The sequence below is a fragment of the Haemaphysalis longicornis genome, unplaced genomic scaffold (assembly GCF_048455015.1).
Source record: "Haemaphysalis longicornis isolate Haplotype H1 unplaced genomic scaffold, Haemaphysalis longicornis Haplotype H1 scaffold_3, whole genome shotgun sequence".
Taxonomy (NCBI): domain Eukaryota; kingdom Metazoa; phylum Arthropoda; class Arachnida; order Ixodida; family Ixodidae; genus Haemaphysalis; species Haemaphysalis longicornis.
This window is the reverse complement of record NW_027526335.1, coordinates 175,226,718-175,242,740: the sequence shown is the minus strand read 5'-3', so window position 1 is coordinate 175,242,740 and position 16,023 is coordinate 175,226,718. Positions and strand designations below refer to the sequence as shown.

At 44.7% G+C, this 16,023-nt stretch overlaps 1 protein-coding gene across 1 annotated transcript in view; it reads left to right on the top strand.

Moving 5' to 3' along the window:
* Positions 1-16,023, top strand: part of LOC144175549 (2-Hydroxyacid oxidase 1-like) — a 98,514-nt gene that overhangs the window by 38,319 nt on the left and 44,172 nt on the right. Inside the window, exons 4-5 of the mRNA XM_077704620.1 lie at positions 2,008-2,269; positions 14,037-14,158. Coding sequence (XP_077560746.1) covers positions 2,008-2,269; positions 14,037-14,158 — 384 coding nt within the window. The remainder of the gene's footprint in view (positions 1-2,007; positions 2,270-14,036; positions 14,159-16,023) is intronic.

Here is a 16,023-nt window from a genome sequence, read left to right as displayed (position 1 = left end):
TCGTCCTCATCATCTGACACTTGTTGTGCGCCAAAAACGAACTCCGATTTCCTCATCATTCAACACCTCGGTACTGTCGGTGTCTGCGTCTGCGTCGGCGCTAACATAGTCGTGTAAGCTCGAATCTGCCACCGCCTCGTTAAGCCGATGGAGCTGTTCCCAGGCCCAGTGTGAGATTTCTCCTTCCTCATATTGAGGACTTGCGGAACTCGAAATACTTCCTTATATCGCGGATGGCGCTGAATCTATTTCTTTAGCTCGAGCTCATAAAAGTATTAAGCCTTATAGGCACCTACCGGGGAATTCCAATTTGTTCGTTGCATCGGGAAATTCGTAACATCGAGCTTCGTTAGATGGCGTTTTGAATGTACATGTTTATTTATACCTAAGTTGGTGAACAATTTTTAGGAAAGAGTACGAGACAGATATTCACTCCTTTAGCTGCTCGCCTGACCGTGTTATGGAAACATGCAGACGCTTATTTCTATTTTTCCGTTGTTAAATCAAATTAGGCAAATGTAGGGGAAGGACGTTTGCTCTGAAAAATTCAGCGTAGCTACAAATGGCCCTGCTTCGTGTCGACAGCATTTATTCATCAGTATAGAGCGTTCCCCACACTGCATCAGGAGGGTAAGTTTCGAGACATCCGTGCTCACTGTGCAAAATAAACTGAAACTTTAGCTTGCCGATTCCTGGAATCCCTCAAACAAGCAACTTCACAGGTATAATACAGACCTCTACACGCCATGGTAAGAATCGAAAACACGTCCTATACATGCACCACCCACGCTCGTGTCGCGCCCACGAGAGTGGCAAATGCTCGTATATTTCTTCGGCGTACCGAATTCGGTAATGTCGCCTGTGAGCATGCTGGAAAGTTTTAAGTGCGATGAATTTCGCTGAGGCAGCGGTGACCTAGTTGTGCAATAAAAATGTAGCCATCACACATGGTCGATCCAGTTTAAAGATATTGTCATGCTGTTTGTGTCAGCCAGGTTTGTTCTCTAGGTTTTGAGGTTTTACCCGGCGAAGTCACACACGGCCCTTCAGGGCCGCCTTATCGCGATAATGGAGACTTTCTTGTGCCAGGGAAGATTTCTAGCGTGCTTCTGAATATCGCCAAACGGGGCCTTTCATTCTTGAAACCATTAAACCCCGCATCTGTGTGCCAATTGTTCCAAACATCTTAGGCACTTAGCAATAACAGAAGGCAACCCTGACACATAAGCGAGGCGTTTGTGGAAGTTACGTGTCAAGAATGTCTTCTGGGGCAGAAAGTTGAAACCAGAACTCCTTTTTCAAAATATACTTAAATACGACAACTCCAATTAGGGTAAGGAATACGGAAATAACCTTGCAGTGAAAGAATCGCTATCGTTTACGTTTGTATCATTTTCTAGAAAGCAAGCAGACCCAGGGCTATTTCTTATGTCAGTGATCTCGTGACAATTGTTGAAATGTGTGAGGTAGCCCACTTTATGCACTCTGGATGTTCGACCAGCTTCAAACTAGTATTTTCACCGGAACAAATGGTAAAAAATAAAAATAAACTGCTACATATTATCAAATGAGAGTAATGAGACTAACACTGCGCTGAGATGACCCCCCATAAGGCAACAGAAGCCAGAATAAATGCACTAAAAATACGACGCCTAAACAAATTAGTCTTCGTCCCACAACGCGCAAAATCATACCACGTGATAGTGTGCGCATCGCCCGAAAACTTCAAATTTCTTATCATGCTCAAATGTTCCCGGCGTCAATCGTAAGGGAGAAAAGTATATAACACAAACGGTTATGCATAGTGCTGCCATACTTATCATGCTTAAAAGACAACCATGGCTAAACCTCCTTAGGGTAGAGAAAAAAGGGAGCTGTGATTTATTAATACTTTCTACATTGTTCTAGCTTCAAATGAAATAATTTTACTAACAAATACATTTTTATAATATTCAAGAAAATAACATCTTCCTACCTCATATCTTTACGCGTGTTCCCTTTCGGCAGCGGCCAAAGAAGCTGGGACGGTGATGATTGTGAGCATGCTGAGTTCCACACCACTTGAAGAGGTTGTCGCCGCAGCTTCTCCCGACGCCGTGATCTGGGCCCAATTGGAAATCCGCAAGGACCGCTCCCTGAGCGTGAAGGACGCCCTCCGTGCAAAGCGCTGTGGGTGTGCGGCTATCGTCTTCACTGTAGACCTCCCGCACATTTCACGGGACCCCGCACTCAGGGGAAGCGACTTTACGCCGGAGCCTTTCACCGAAGTGTGAGTGTCTGTATAGAAAACGCGCTTTCTCGAACGCATCTTTTTAATTTCACCTCATCATCAGCTCGATAGCCTTACCACAAGGATTTTCTGCTACAATACTCTCGCGATAATTCAAACAAGGAAAAGCCAAGCTTTCGGTTAAATCAGACAAATGTCAAAATTTTGGTTCTCCCCCTGTTCAAGTTATTTTATTTTGTCCCCCTGTTCAATTTAGTTTAAAGCCACCTAATTCGAACTGCTACATTGCGTAAATTCGGTTAATTCGCACTTTTTGCTTGTCCTTGCTGCATTTGCAGCATCGAGCTGCGCATCTGCATCCTTATATCAATAACATTCACAAAGAAAGCCGATCAGCTGCATCCGCAAGTTCTTGACAGGTGCAGAAAACTTTCTCAATAAACTGGTTGCGCTTGCTTATTCTTCACTGTCATGCAAATACAAAGCTGCCATTCATTCGTGGTTGTTTTTCGAAGTGTCAATAGTACTTCAGTATTGTGCTTGAATATTGTATTATTGTATATATGTAAATGTTTTATGAGACCCAAGCTGGCACGTTGGCCCGAGTGATATTTACGAGAACTTCTGATCATTCAAGCATCTGATAATTCAAACGAAATCCCGAAGCCACTTTGAGTTTGAATTATTCCGAGTCTACTGTATTAAGCTCAGCTAGGTTTTCCATTGTATTAATCTTTCCTCTATTTCTTCAGCCATTTTCCCTAAGAAACCGGGCTGTCGTGTAAATTAAATTATATCACTTATTCTCAACATAATCAAACACTCGTCTGCAGAGATTCAGAGATGGACATAATGTTTTAAAGAGCCTTCACAGTGTACAAGGCGGGCAGCCAGACTTGGTAAACTTCAGGGGGTAAAATGAGGTTACGTTGCCTTCCGCAGTTTCTCATAAACACAAACTGCAACCGCACATGCCGCCGCCCACATGCAAACGGATCTACAGAGAAAAAAGGCGCGGAAACAACCTCGTGTCTCAGTGTCTCGGTATCATATGTGACCTGTGTTCTATAATGCCCCATACGGCTCTTTTGAGAAAGAACGGAGCATGCTATTTGCCTAAAACCTGGCAAATACTCAAATATGAAACACACAAGAATGGGTGCATGGTTCTTTTTTCGCAGCACGCAGCCACACACACTCGCCCATGATGGGGCAACATTTTATGATTTCAACATTGGAAGATTTTTGTTTTTTCCCAGTTTGAGCCTGTAGGCTACAGGACAAAAGCTACGTGCGCACCTTTACGGGTCCCTGGTCCTTAGAGTGCAGGGCGGCAGCATGGGCAAGCGACAATACAGGCTGAATCATTTTATTTATTTATTTAGTTAGTTAGTTATTTAGGTAGTTAGTTGGTGAGTTAGCTTAGCTAGTTTCTTTTTTTTATTTTTACTTATTATTTTACTTATATATGTAATTCTAGGGTTTAACGCGCCCATGCATGGGCAAGCGACCATACAGGCTGAATAATTTTATTTATTTATTTAGTAAGTTAGTTAGTTAGTTAGTTGGTTAGTTAGTTGTTTGGTTAGTTGGTTGGTTAGTTAGTTTAGTTAGTCTCTTTGTTTTAATTTTTATTTATGGTTTTACTGATTTATTTAATTGTAGCGTTTAACGCGCTCATGCAACGCAGGGGATCAGGCGCGCCGTAGTAGAAGGCTCCGGATTAATTTTGACGACCTGGGGGTCTTTCATGTGCCCTAGAATCTCGCACACATGGCGTTTTTTTTTCTTTTCGCCTCCACCAGAAAAGCGGCTACGCCTTAGTCACTGAGCCACCGCGCTAGGTGATCATAATAACTTGCTGAAGTGCTAATACAGAAGTGATGTACAATTGGGGACTTACTTTTGGCGACCACGCGAGCAAGTGGCAAAAGCCACCGTTGCGCGCTCTGGAGGCTCGGCACCTGTGTCGAGACCGGCACGGCGCGCATGCGCGTCCTGTTTCAATCGCACGCACGCCGATTTTCTCGCTTCCTGCAGCGGTGCTGCAATGGTCGCTCAAGAACCGCATAGCGACGCCGTCGTAGCATTGCTTTCTTCCCGTCGGCACATTTGGGGCCTAACGTGACGATGGCGAAGGCTTTGATGCAAGTGCTCCTTGCGTCCTGATAAACACTTGAGCGTAATGTTTTATTTGTTTGTTTGGTGCTTTGTCGTTTATAGACGATGAGACTAGTGGTTTGCGAACGGCGTCCCCGAATGAAGCACGTACGAAGCACAGTCTCACGGTACCGCTCTACCGACGACGAAATGCCAGCTATAAGAATAGCGAACCTTTATTCACCTTGTTTGTTGTGCAATTTGGCCACTGAACATATATTCCAGATCGCTCTCCGCTGCCCATAAAGTACACGATTTGCAAGTTATATAAACAAAATTTTTTCGGCGGTTTTGCTGCACACTTCATTACTTAAAAATGATAGAAATACGTACTCACATATATTTTCTGTTCGCTCTGCCCGTCGCATTCGTAAGAGTGGCACCTCGACTCCCATTGAATGCCTAAAATTATTCGCTACTTTAGAGAAGGTATTTTTCAAAGTGACCTTTGCCGGCCAAGAGATGCTGTTAGCCGAGGAATTCATGCCTACGGCGATGAATTGCTCCAGGGCCGGAGCAATTCTTCAAGGTCGGCTTGCTTTGATTGATTATGAGGTTTAAACGCGCCGATGCTACACAGCCGATAAGGTGTGCCGTAGTAGCTCCAGGTTAATTTTTGATTACCTGGGAATGTGCAACATGCGCCGAAATCCCGAACACACTTGAGCATTTTCGCTTTTCGCCTCTATGAGAAAAGGGCCACCTTGCAGATGCCCAGCGGAGCGGAAGGACAAGGTCAACAACAAAACAGCAGGACAAGCTGATTGTTTTTCCGTGGTTAAACACCCGTTCATTAGTTTCAAAAACATTCGGAAGGCCCTAAGTAGCGATTATTATTACGGTGAAAAGTAGCGAATAATCTTATTGCGTTCTTCGATGGGAACCCGAGGTGCCGTTTTGAATAATGCCGACTCGCAGAACGAACAGGCAATTCAAATGGGTATGTCTTTCAATCATTTTTAAGTAATGAAGTACACATGAAAATAAAAAAGAGGATTTCTTTTACAAAACTTGCAAATCGCCTACTTCATGGGCAGCGGAGAGTGAGCTGTAATATATGTTCAGTGGCCAAGTTACACAATAAAGAAAGCAAATGAAGGTTCGCTATTCATATAGCTGGCATTTCGTCGTCGGTAGCGCGGTACCGTGAGACTGTGCTTCGTACGCGCTTCATTCGGGGATGCCGTTCGCAAGCTGCTAGTCTCATCGTCTATAAACGATAAAGCACAAAACAAACAAATAAAACATTACGCGCAAGTCTTTAACAGGACGCGAGAAGCACTTGCGCCAACGCCCTCGCCATCGTCAAGTTAGGCCCCAAATGTGCCATCGGGAAGAAAGGTATGCTACAAACACGTCGCTATGCGGTGCGTGAGTGACCATTGCAGCACCGCTGCAGGAAGCGAGAAAATCGGCGTGCCTGCGAGTGAAACAGGACGCGCATGCGCGCAGCGCCGGTGTGGACAACAGGCGCTGGGCCTCCAGAACTCCCATCGATGGCTTTTGCCACGCGCTCGCGTGTTCTGCAAAATTAAGTCCCCGTCTGTAGATGCATCACAAGCATACATATCAAAAGAGCAATTACTGGGTGCAAGAACAAAAAGAAGGTCACCAAAAACACAAGAGCACAAAAGTATTCTTCGTGAAAGGAAAAAAAACAATAGGAAAGTTCCCAAATCACGTCACACATTAGACACGGTTCATTGTGATCCAGCCCAGAAACAGTGGGGCTCTAACTCGAAACAAAGCAATATGTCCCATGGTAATAAGCGATTCATACAATATGTAAGCGTTAAAAGTTCGCAACCAAACATTCACAGTGTGTGTCTGTTTCTGCACTGTCATGTTTGATTATCCCACTTGTTTTTCTTTCAAAGCTAGATCCTGTGTAACGGCTCATTCCCACGGCGAACACTGCGAATTTTGCCCCAGCTACCACAGTGCGGAAGGCGATTAAGGCAGAACGCACGCGCACTTACAGCCGAAGCAGCCCAAGTTCATTCTCCCTGCAAATTTCTCAGTCTTAGCATAACTACACAACTGTCCCTCTATTACCCAGCCCTCTCAGGTTTCAAGCCCAGCTCTGGTAATTTTTACAGGCTTATATAAAAGCACTACGGTTACAGCCGCAATATAAACTACAACGTATCAAAAAATAACATTTTCGCTCAATATAAAAAAGAACTATTCCTGTTGGAATGGCGGATACATTACAAAAGGAACAGTTGAAAAAGAACTTCCATACAACGCCATCGCCCGTTGATCTACAATGTAACCGGATTCAGATTATGGTGTGTATGGCGAAGCTACATCTGGGCTATAAAGCGCGCCGTACACTGTGAAATGATTTACACCTTTTTTGTCTTAACCTAACACCCTTACACAGTGTCAAAAAAGCACCATTAAATAGGTGTATGTAATTAACGATAAAACACCCTTCGAAAAAGGTGTATTTTTGTGTTCTTTATGCTAGGGTATAAGGGTGTTAGTCATCGACCGTGATTTACAACCATGCAGACAAAACACAAGTTTGGTTAATTCGGAAGATTTCCTCGTTAGTGTGCTACTGACAACACTCTTAACGTAAACGTCGCTCAAATAAGCTACGTAATAAGGAAAAATAGCATGGCCATGCGGCCCACTAGCTCATTTCCCACAACAGAACCACTGATGTCATATCCACATGTGCCAGCTCTACGATTGGCTGGGGCATTCACAAGCAAACGCCAATTAGGCAGGGCTTTTAAGTTTGACGAAAGCGCTCACATTTAGAGCACATTTTTTATACCAGTAAGAATGGTAGGGTAAGCAGTGGAAGTTACTAACGTACACGAAAACATAGTAGTAATGATGCGTACTGCTGTTGGTACTCCGTGCACAAGGTTTGTTTTAGCTGCACAGCACTGCGGCGCTTTGGGGTTGTCTCAGAATATATTAGCCGACTGGCGTAAGGAATGGTGTCTTACGTCACCATATTTGTCGAGCGAACACCATGTTTCACGAAATAATCATTTTCTGCCTCAACCAAATGAATCCAGGTACAAATACACTCAAAAACAAAGCAAAGAAAGAAAACGGCCCGCCGCGGTATGGTGGCGCCATCTAGGTTGACTAAAGGCAGAGTCCTTCAATGCTTTACTGGTCACGAAACTGCTCCGTAACTCAATGGGAGAGCTTCATATGCTGCGTTTGGCCGCCGCGCGGTGGCGCCACCCTCTCACTGAGGTCACTCCTCGGGCGGCGTTGCGCTGGCTCGAACGGCGGAGCCGTGGCGAGTTGTGTTTGTTTTGTGACGGAAAAAAATAATGTGCATATCGCGCTCTCGTGGTGCAACTTAATTAGTGCAACGACGATGCCGAACATGTGTTGCGTACCGGGATGTCGTTCCTTGTACAACGATACCACAGAAAATGTGTCCTTGTTCTGTTGACCGAGCGACGGGCCGCTGCGTGAGAATTGGAGGCGCGCCATTCCAAGGCAAGCAACGGGAGATTACAGCTTCGATTATAAGTATGCGACAGTGTGTGGAAGTGCACTGTGTGTGAGAATGGAAAAAGCAATGTACCATTTTGAGAGCATCGTGGACCTATAATTGTACAAGGCTAACTTAAAGCCGGATTTTTGTCATATCAGTCAGGTTGTAGCGGTGATTCGTTACCTCTTTGCAAACTTGTATTACCTTGCGCTCAGGCTCGCGTGTAAAAGAGCTTAGGGACGTCCTTGGGCTTTTGCTCTTCATATTTCCGCGAATTATCCCTTAGGGTTCATTTTGTTTGTTTTGTAACCGCGCGTGGCCGATTCCGTTTTCTTATGTGGCGTTTCAACTGGAGCGCCCATTTGCTCTGTTTGTCGTACGTCCCGTCGGGCAATATTGTTTGATATGGAAAGGATGCCACCTTGTCGCTAACTTAATATTTTGTTTCTTCGACAATGTTCTCGATCCTACTTCCATGGATATGAAATTAATTACGATCCGAGAGTAATGCATGCATAGCAAACGCCGTGCAACTCACTTTATCGTCGTTCATCTGTGCGCGTCACACTGCGGACTGCTTCTTCGACGTTTGTGTTTCATTCTAGTCTTTTGTAGTGCAGGAGATGACTAGCTGGCTGCGTTCAGAAAAGCTTCGTTCTTGGCTACGCGGAAACATTCTGTTTCCTCCGTGTGCTGCACATCGCAGCGCAAAAAAATAAATTTTTGTACGCTGGACCACGCTCTTTTGTCTCCCTTCGTAACATAAATTTTTTGTTGCGTGTGATAAAATCAGTTTTATTGTTCTTTTGTCGCTTCTTGTTTTTGCAAGTATTGCAAAGCGTGGATGCAGAAAGACACATGGTGCAACATATATCTGTTCGTGTTTTGATCCTTCGTGTTTCTTCAGCGTTTTTAGATGTTCTCAAGTATGTACCCACTCATCGAAACGACAATACTATTGGGCTACCTCTTTTAGCGTTCTATGCATTCCAGAGCAATCAACGGATTCATTAAGCGTAGTCTGAACGACGCGTACTTGGTTTCTTTCAGTTTTTTTTTTATTGTATTATCGATAGGCCCGCAGCAGTCCGTGACTACACAGCTACCGTATATGTGGTAATTACAACTTTGCTTTAAGAAAAGAAGCAAAATAGATTTTAAAATCCGTAAACACGACGGCGCAGCGCTCGTGGCAGAGCACACAGAAGCCGTTGCTGTTCGCAGCCGAAGTCTACGGTAATTTACTTCGAAAAATAAAACCCCATTGAAGGCAGGTGATATACACAATGACTCGACTATTCATCGCTAACTACTACAAAAAAAACACTTAATCAGCGCGCAGGCACCAAAATCCCAGTCGAAAAACACAACAGGAATTTCTGTCGCACAAGAGAAATTTCTGTCGCACGACAGAAATTTCTGTTGCACGACAGGGATTTCTGTCGCACGACAGGGATTTCTGTTAGGACTACATGATGGTCTGTCGTGCGACAGGAATTTCTGTAGTACAACTACAGAAAATCTGTCGTACGACAGGCATTTCTGTCGCGCGACAGGGATTACTGTTGAGACTACAGGATGGTCTGTCGTGCGACAGGAATTTCTGTAGTACAACTACAGAAAATCTCACGAACGACAGGTATTTCCGTCCCACAACTGGAATTTCTGTTGGGAATGCAGGATGGTCTGTTGTGAGACAGGAATCTCTGTAGTATGACCACAGAATGTCTGTCGTACGACAGAAATTCATGCAGTACAACACACATATCTACCATGCGACAGACATTCTGTAGTCCCACTACAAAAACCTTTGTACTCGAACTACAAAATGTCTGTCGCATGAGACATTTCTGTTGTACTACAGAAATTTCTGTTGTGCAACACCCTGTACGCAATACACAAATTACCTGTTGCCCCACAAACTGTCCTTCAGCCGCTACATCTATCATTCCGTAATTACTATTATTATCTGCCGTGCGACAGACCATTTTCTAGTGCCTGCATATTTTTATTGTGTGAAAGATAATTTTAGATACATTGCAAAAGTGTCACATGACAGACCGTCCAGTATTGCTACAAAACGCCGAGATGGGCAACGCAACGCGGGGACCGCATTTTCCAATATTAGGAGAGCGATGGAATACGAGGGAGGCAACGGAAAACACGGGAAAACGCCGCACTGAACGACAGCAACGCGGGGAGGTTGCTGGAGAGCATCGAATAACACGGGGACCTTGCCTTTGGGGACAGGGCTTCAGCCAGGACGAAAGGGATAGAATGAACAGGATAGTACAGGATAGTGTGGTGCCGCTGCTTGGCTGGACACGGGAATGCCGCGCACCGGTTAAGGGGTAGACTGGTTGTATTCGAGCGCCGCAATTGACGCATACGCTGCGAAACTTGGTGTTTGCGGCCCGTGCGGTGCCGCAAATTCCCATTTTTTTTAGCGTGCGCTGCACGGAAACAATGGTGCGTGCAAGTGACGGTCATCTCGTTCAATTGCATTGCAAGCGTCTGTTGTAATGAATCTTTGTTGCATTGCTGCCAGTAGCATTGTGGCCGTGTTAAAAAAAACCGTCGCTACAAATTTCCAATTAACAATGCAACTTAGCACAAATCACTCTAATGTTGGAACATATAAGCGTAGCCCCATAACCAAAGAAATGGATACATAAAGAACTTCGCAAATTCCTTGGCTTCTTTGAGTGAATTGCAATTGCATATATTGTACTGTGGACAATCTTTGATAAAACAATGAGGCAATAAGGGTAGCCCGTCGGCAAAACGGACGCATAAAGGGCAAGCAAGATGTGCTTTTTGAAGACGTAGTGTAATAATTGCAGTGCACATTCTGACATGTATTTCGGGGTGTCCTTGAGAGCACCATTGTTTCAATCTGCGTGTGGTTGTTTTATTTTTTAGCGAGCAATTTGTTAATTTTAACGCGAATCATGTGAACAATCAAGCCTAAATAGTTAAAATAAGATTTTAAAACCAGCTAACTAGTTGCCGCTACATGTATGAAAAAAAAAGAAACGGCGCCAGTGAACCGGTTGCATTACCAAGATGTGTTAAAAACATAAATATAGAAATAAAGAAAACGCAGGCCTTCGCTCTAGCCCGGCCCTTCGGAAGAAGTTCGGGGAAGCATCGTCCCCCCTGAAGGCATGTCGCGCGACAGCACTCGCGGTGTGGGGAGACCACAATACGAAGAAATGGGAAGGGTGCGGAGGGGTCGCGTTAACAAGTTCTCGTGATCGGCCGGTTCCCTCCATACCCTTCTTTTGTTCCCTCCTGATTATCGTCTTTCGGTCAAAATTTCGCGGTGGCTGCGTGGCCGAGTGGCTCGTTCACATTTAACATCGGCGCTTTGCCTAGCTGAAGTTACGCGTAACTTTTTGAAAAAAAACGTGCATATTATGTCTCCGCGAAGTATCAGCAGCAACATTTGAAGCTTCGGAAGCTGTGGTAAAAGCAAGATCAGTGGTCCGGATTTCAAGCATCTCGAAGTGAGGACTCCTCTAGCGACGACTAACCGTGGTGCTTGGAATTATTGGCACATTGATGCGAGTGAATACGATGAATTTCGCAGGCAGTGTGATTTCGAATACGTGCGATGTGCATCGACAATAGACTGAACTTGCAATGACCCCTGCGTGATTTCGGCAGGTATCGTGCGTGCATACTCTTCGAGATAGTGCATCGCCACAGAGACGTGCGCTTTTCGCCACAGGATACCCTTCCACGTTTTGCTGTGCGAATGCATTGTCAACGAATCAAGGTTCACCAAGGCAAGCATTCCAGCTAAAGATTGACTTTCCATTTTAATTCTCACGTTCTCTCGCGTTTTGCTTTTTAAATAAATCATGTTCAAGAAATATTTGTTTGCTTGTGTTTTAATGGTCCTAACTAATATAAGTAACGAATTTTCGAACGGGTATTGTCCATGCTCGTTTATTAGTTTTTTTCTATCCGGGAGAATAAATTTGCTTTCATGAACAGATTGAGCGTCATTGACGGAACGCAATGATGGGACGCGATTTGGCCGTGCTTCAGAAGCACGGCCAAATCAGCTGAAAAGTGTCCAAATGAGTCTAGCTAAATTTTGTAGCGCTACTTATGTGTCCCTGAAGGAAGGACGTCTGTATTTGTTGTTAATAGCTACGCGGGTTTGTAATTACACGGCTAATAAAGAAAAAAGGCCTAGCGCGAGCATCGGTCATGCTATTCGCTGGAGACCGCGGGGTCTCCGGCGTGTTCTAGCGTTGCGTTCCAGCGGCTGCCGGATCCACGAGTTTCCGCGTGTGCAGCGTGCGTGTGCACGAGTTTCCGCGACTGCACATGCATCAGGCATGTGGAATTGCATGTACGAATGCATGCATGAATGTACCACTTGTTGCATTGCTTACATTGCCTTTTGGTACAGCTTTCTGAAATCAGTTATTCACTAAAAACAATTTTAAGCTTGTTCCAGGAAGGCAAGAATTCCCCCAAATGCTTGTTTGTTGGTAATATTTTTATTGAAATTGCTGTGCATATCCTGCATGCTTCAGGTACTTAATAGAAAAAAACATCACGGGAAGTAAATTTCTTATGCAAAACAAGTTGAACTTCGAGACATGACAGGATTTACTACGAAAACATACATTACAGGATTTACTGCAGACTACAGAACAGGGTTTACTACAGACTACATGACAGGATTTACGACAAACAACAGGACATGATTTACTACAGACTACAGGACAGGATTTACTACAAACTACAGGACAGGGTTTACTACAGACTACAGGACAGGATTTACTACAGACTACAGAATGTCCCATTCCCTCACAGGATCATTCTGTCGTATTTTTCTGTTGTGTTTTTCGACTCGGAAGCAGCAAGCGTTTGCACGCCAAGAGCTGGCCAATACGCCGCATGCGCGGCGGCTGGATGACCTTCGTGCGGCGGTGGCGCCTGTAGTGGCGCGCGCGGTCCCTATATGAAACGAGCGCCGAAGTTTCGTGACCAGTAAAGCATTGAAGGACTCTGTTAAAGGTTAACAAGGCTTCGAAGCACACCAGACTTACCTTGAAGACGTGCCCTTGTGATGTCATTGGAGACGTCATGAAAACACACGATTTCGCGGGAGATTCAAAATTTCAACGTAAATTGATTCATTTCTGATTGCATAAAGCATCGTTTGTCTTCCGGGAAATGCTGGGGCACAAGAAAACATGAAATCCTTGGAATAAAACAGACTTCTATTTTGACTGCATGGCCCCTTTAACGGTGAAAATCATTTTACGGTGTAGTGGAGGGCTCCGAATTTATTTTAACCATCTGGGGTACGATTAAACCGAGCTTGGAGTCGCACTTTCGAAAGGCGAACGGCGACATTGTCCCACGCCATAAATGTGCTGATAAATCCTAATTTTTTCAATGGCAATTTAAAAGTTCCCGTTAGTACAAAATTTCTTCTCACGGGATTAGCACTGGTGACAGTTTTTGGTAAGCTGAGGTACACGTACTACGAATGGTCATTCATAACAAACATGAAAAGAGCGAAGTCGGAATGCCATGAGCAGTTGATGCCAAGCCTATTTGATGCAACCATATTGAAGGAGAATATCTCCAAACTCCCGTATCCAGTAATATATATATTTATTCTGCACTCGGCGGTGCGGCACCGTACGTGGCCCGAAACTGAATGATCTTGATAAGGCCGTGATGGCTGAGTTGCAAAATGTAATCTCCTTTCTGAGGAGTCACTTCGGGTAGTCGGTAATGGACGCTGAAACAGGAGAAAGTATGGTATTCCAAAATTCTTCAACACGCCCTACAGTCATTAGTGCACCTGTATAAGAAACGTAATGCTTCCCCCAGCAAAATTTTCCACCTTCAAATCACGTAAATTTGTGCGGCCATTCACTGCGTCTACCCAAATTTATCAGCAACACACGGTCGAAAGACATGGTGACAAGTACTTAAGTGCTTTGAAAGTGTTTTTGCTGCGAGCAGACCGCATTTTGAAATGTTCCCGTAGTTTCGCAAATTGAATGCATTAAAAATAGCGTGGCCCCTTTCGTTAAGATAACCCTTAATATCAGTCCACGATGTTTTGCAAAAGGTTGAAACTCGAATGCTTGTTTTCGTTGTGGCGAGTGATAAAATTTAAACTGGTTGCAGCTTTGAAAGCCTGACTGGCCCTACACCAGGCCACCACTGGGACCCCAGCCAGAGCTGGAACGACCTGGACATGATTCGCCGTGCAACCGACCTCCCTGTCGTCCTGAAAGGAGTCCTCAGAGGTATAGTGCTTCAAATAACACCAGGCTAGCACGCAACACGTGGCGGCAGGACCATACATCTGCAAGAGGGTAAATAATACCGAATTCTGAAAGCTGAAGCTAAGCTTGAAATTGTTAAAGACATACCGCTGTCTTACAGTAAAAAGCATTCTATTATTGACAGTTTTAGGTGTTAAAATATTCGTGCCAGAAGACCAGAAGCACAAAGATAATACGGTGGGAACTGTGTGTGCACTTGTGCCCAGGTGTGTCTCGTTTTTTGCACTAGCACTATTTTTTGTTGACATGCTTTATTGCAGTGAAATTATATATAGCCGAATACAGCCTAAGAGATGTCACTTTCAACGACATCTCTTTCCACGGAATCTAGCGCAATACAAACATCGCAGTGACAACTACTATCATTGGCACTCTAGAAAAAGATTAAGAAACCATATTTGTACTTCGCAGGATAACGTTTCTGTCTAGCTTTTATGTCTTCATGTATTGGGCTTCTCTCTTCTGACATGTCAAGCTGAAACAGAGTAAGATGAGTTGTGCTACTTTTCTTGGCAAGAAAAAACCTGTTGGGCTCCTTCCCGTTGAACCGCGCTCTTGCGTGCTTTACGGAAGCATACTCCGACTGGCCAACGCCAAGGTGGCTGAACTTGGAGGCAGAAGGTTATTTATAGTGATAGGGTCAATCAAACACGAACCATACTCGGCTATGACAGCTATTTTGTGGGCTAAAAATAAAGAAAACCTTACGGTAGTTGGCGCCTTCACAGCGCAGTTACTTGAATATTTCAATATCGGCCCGGGGGCTTGCGTTTGTCTAGCTATTTTATCAAGGTTTTCGAGCACCACGCGAAGGAAAACAGCTCTATTTCGAATGCATATGCTGCCGGATTTTTCACCACTGCATAAATAAGGAGACAAAACCAAAGAGACAGAAAAAGACTCCACTAGCCTCCCACTCTGTGAAGAAAGAATACCAGCTAAGGAGCGTGCCGTCCAAGAAGTGCACAAAACAAAACGCATTTGCATGTAATTTGCGATTGAGCACTCAAGCTAGCTAATTGGCAGAATAAAACTGGGAAAAAGTAGAGTTATTTTCTAGTGGACAAATGTGCGGCTGTCAATTTCCCTCTCGCTTTGTAGGCATCTTAGTGTCTGTTCAAGACCAATCAGAAACCAATCCCTCCTCTCTCGGGAACACGGGTGCCCCGCAAATTCTGACATCCTTGTCAACCCAAGTGTCCAAGTCGCGTTTTCCCAACCCTTTCAGTGGCCCGGCGTTGTCGTTCCGCCGGCATTGGAATTGCTCAAACGCCGGATTAGCCCGCCGACCTCGCAAACGTTCCAGGCCCACTCCCGATTCCGTTCGTTAAGGTTGCCTGCTTTTTAGTGTAGTGGACGAAGCGCGACCGGACCATGGCGCACCTAGCCTTGAACTGGCGAGAAATGAGGCGCGCAAAGCGAGCTAGCCTGTCTTTGCCATCTCCGGGTGGAGGGAGAGCCTGCAGTGATGTTCCGTACTGTGGTGAAAAAAAAAATTTATTTCTCGGTTCAGAAATTTACTGCTTTAGCATAATTTCCCCGCAGGTTTTTCACGAACTGCCTGCAAAATTCGCTGCGTTCTTTTTCTGCAGCTGATAGAACTTTACGTGGATTCCTGTTCGGTTTTCGGCGTCAGCCAGCGTCACCTATGTCTACTTTACGTAGCCTTCCAGACGCAGACGCCGTTCACAGGACCCGTGGTTCAGCGTGAACTAAAATATGCCGCTAAGCAGCATTTGACTATGCATTTCTTGTTTTGTACTAAACAGCAGGCTTACATTGCATGCTAAAGATACAACAAGACATTTTTGGGTAATCCAGATAAT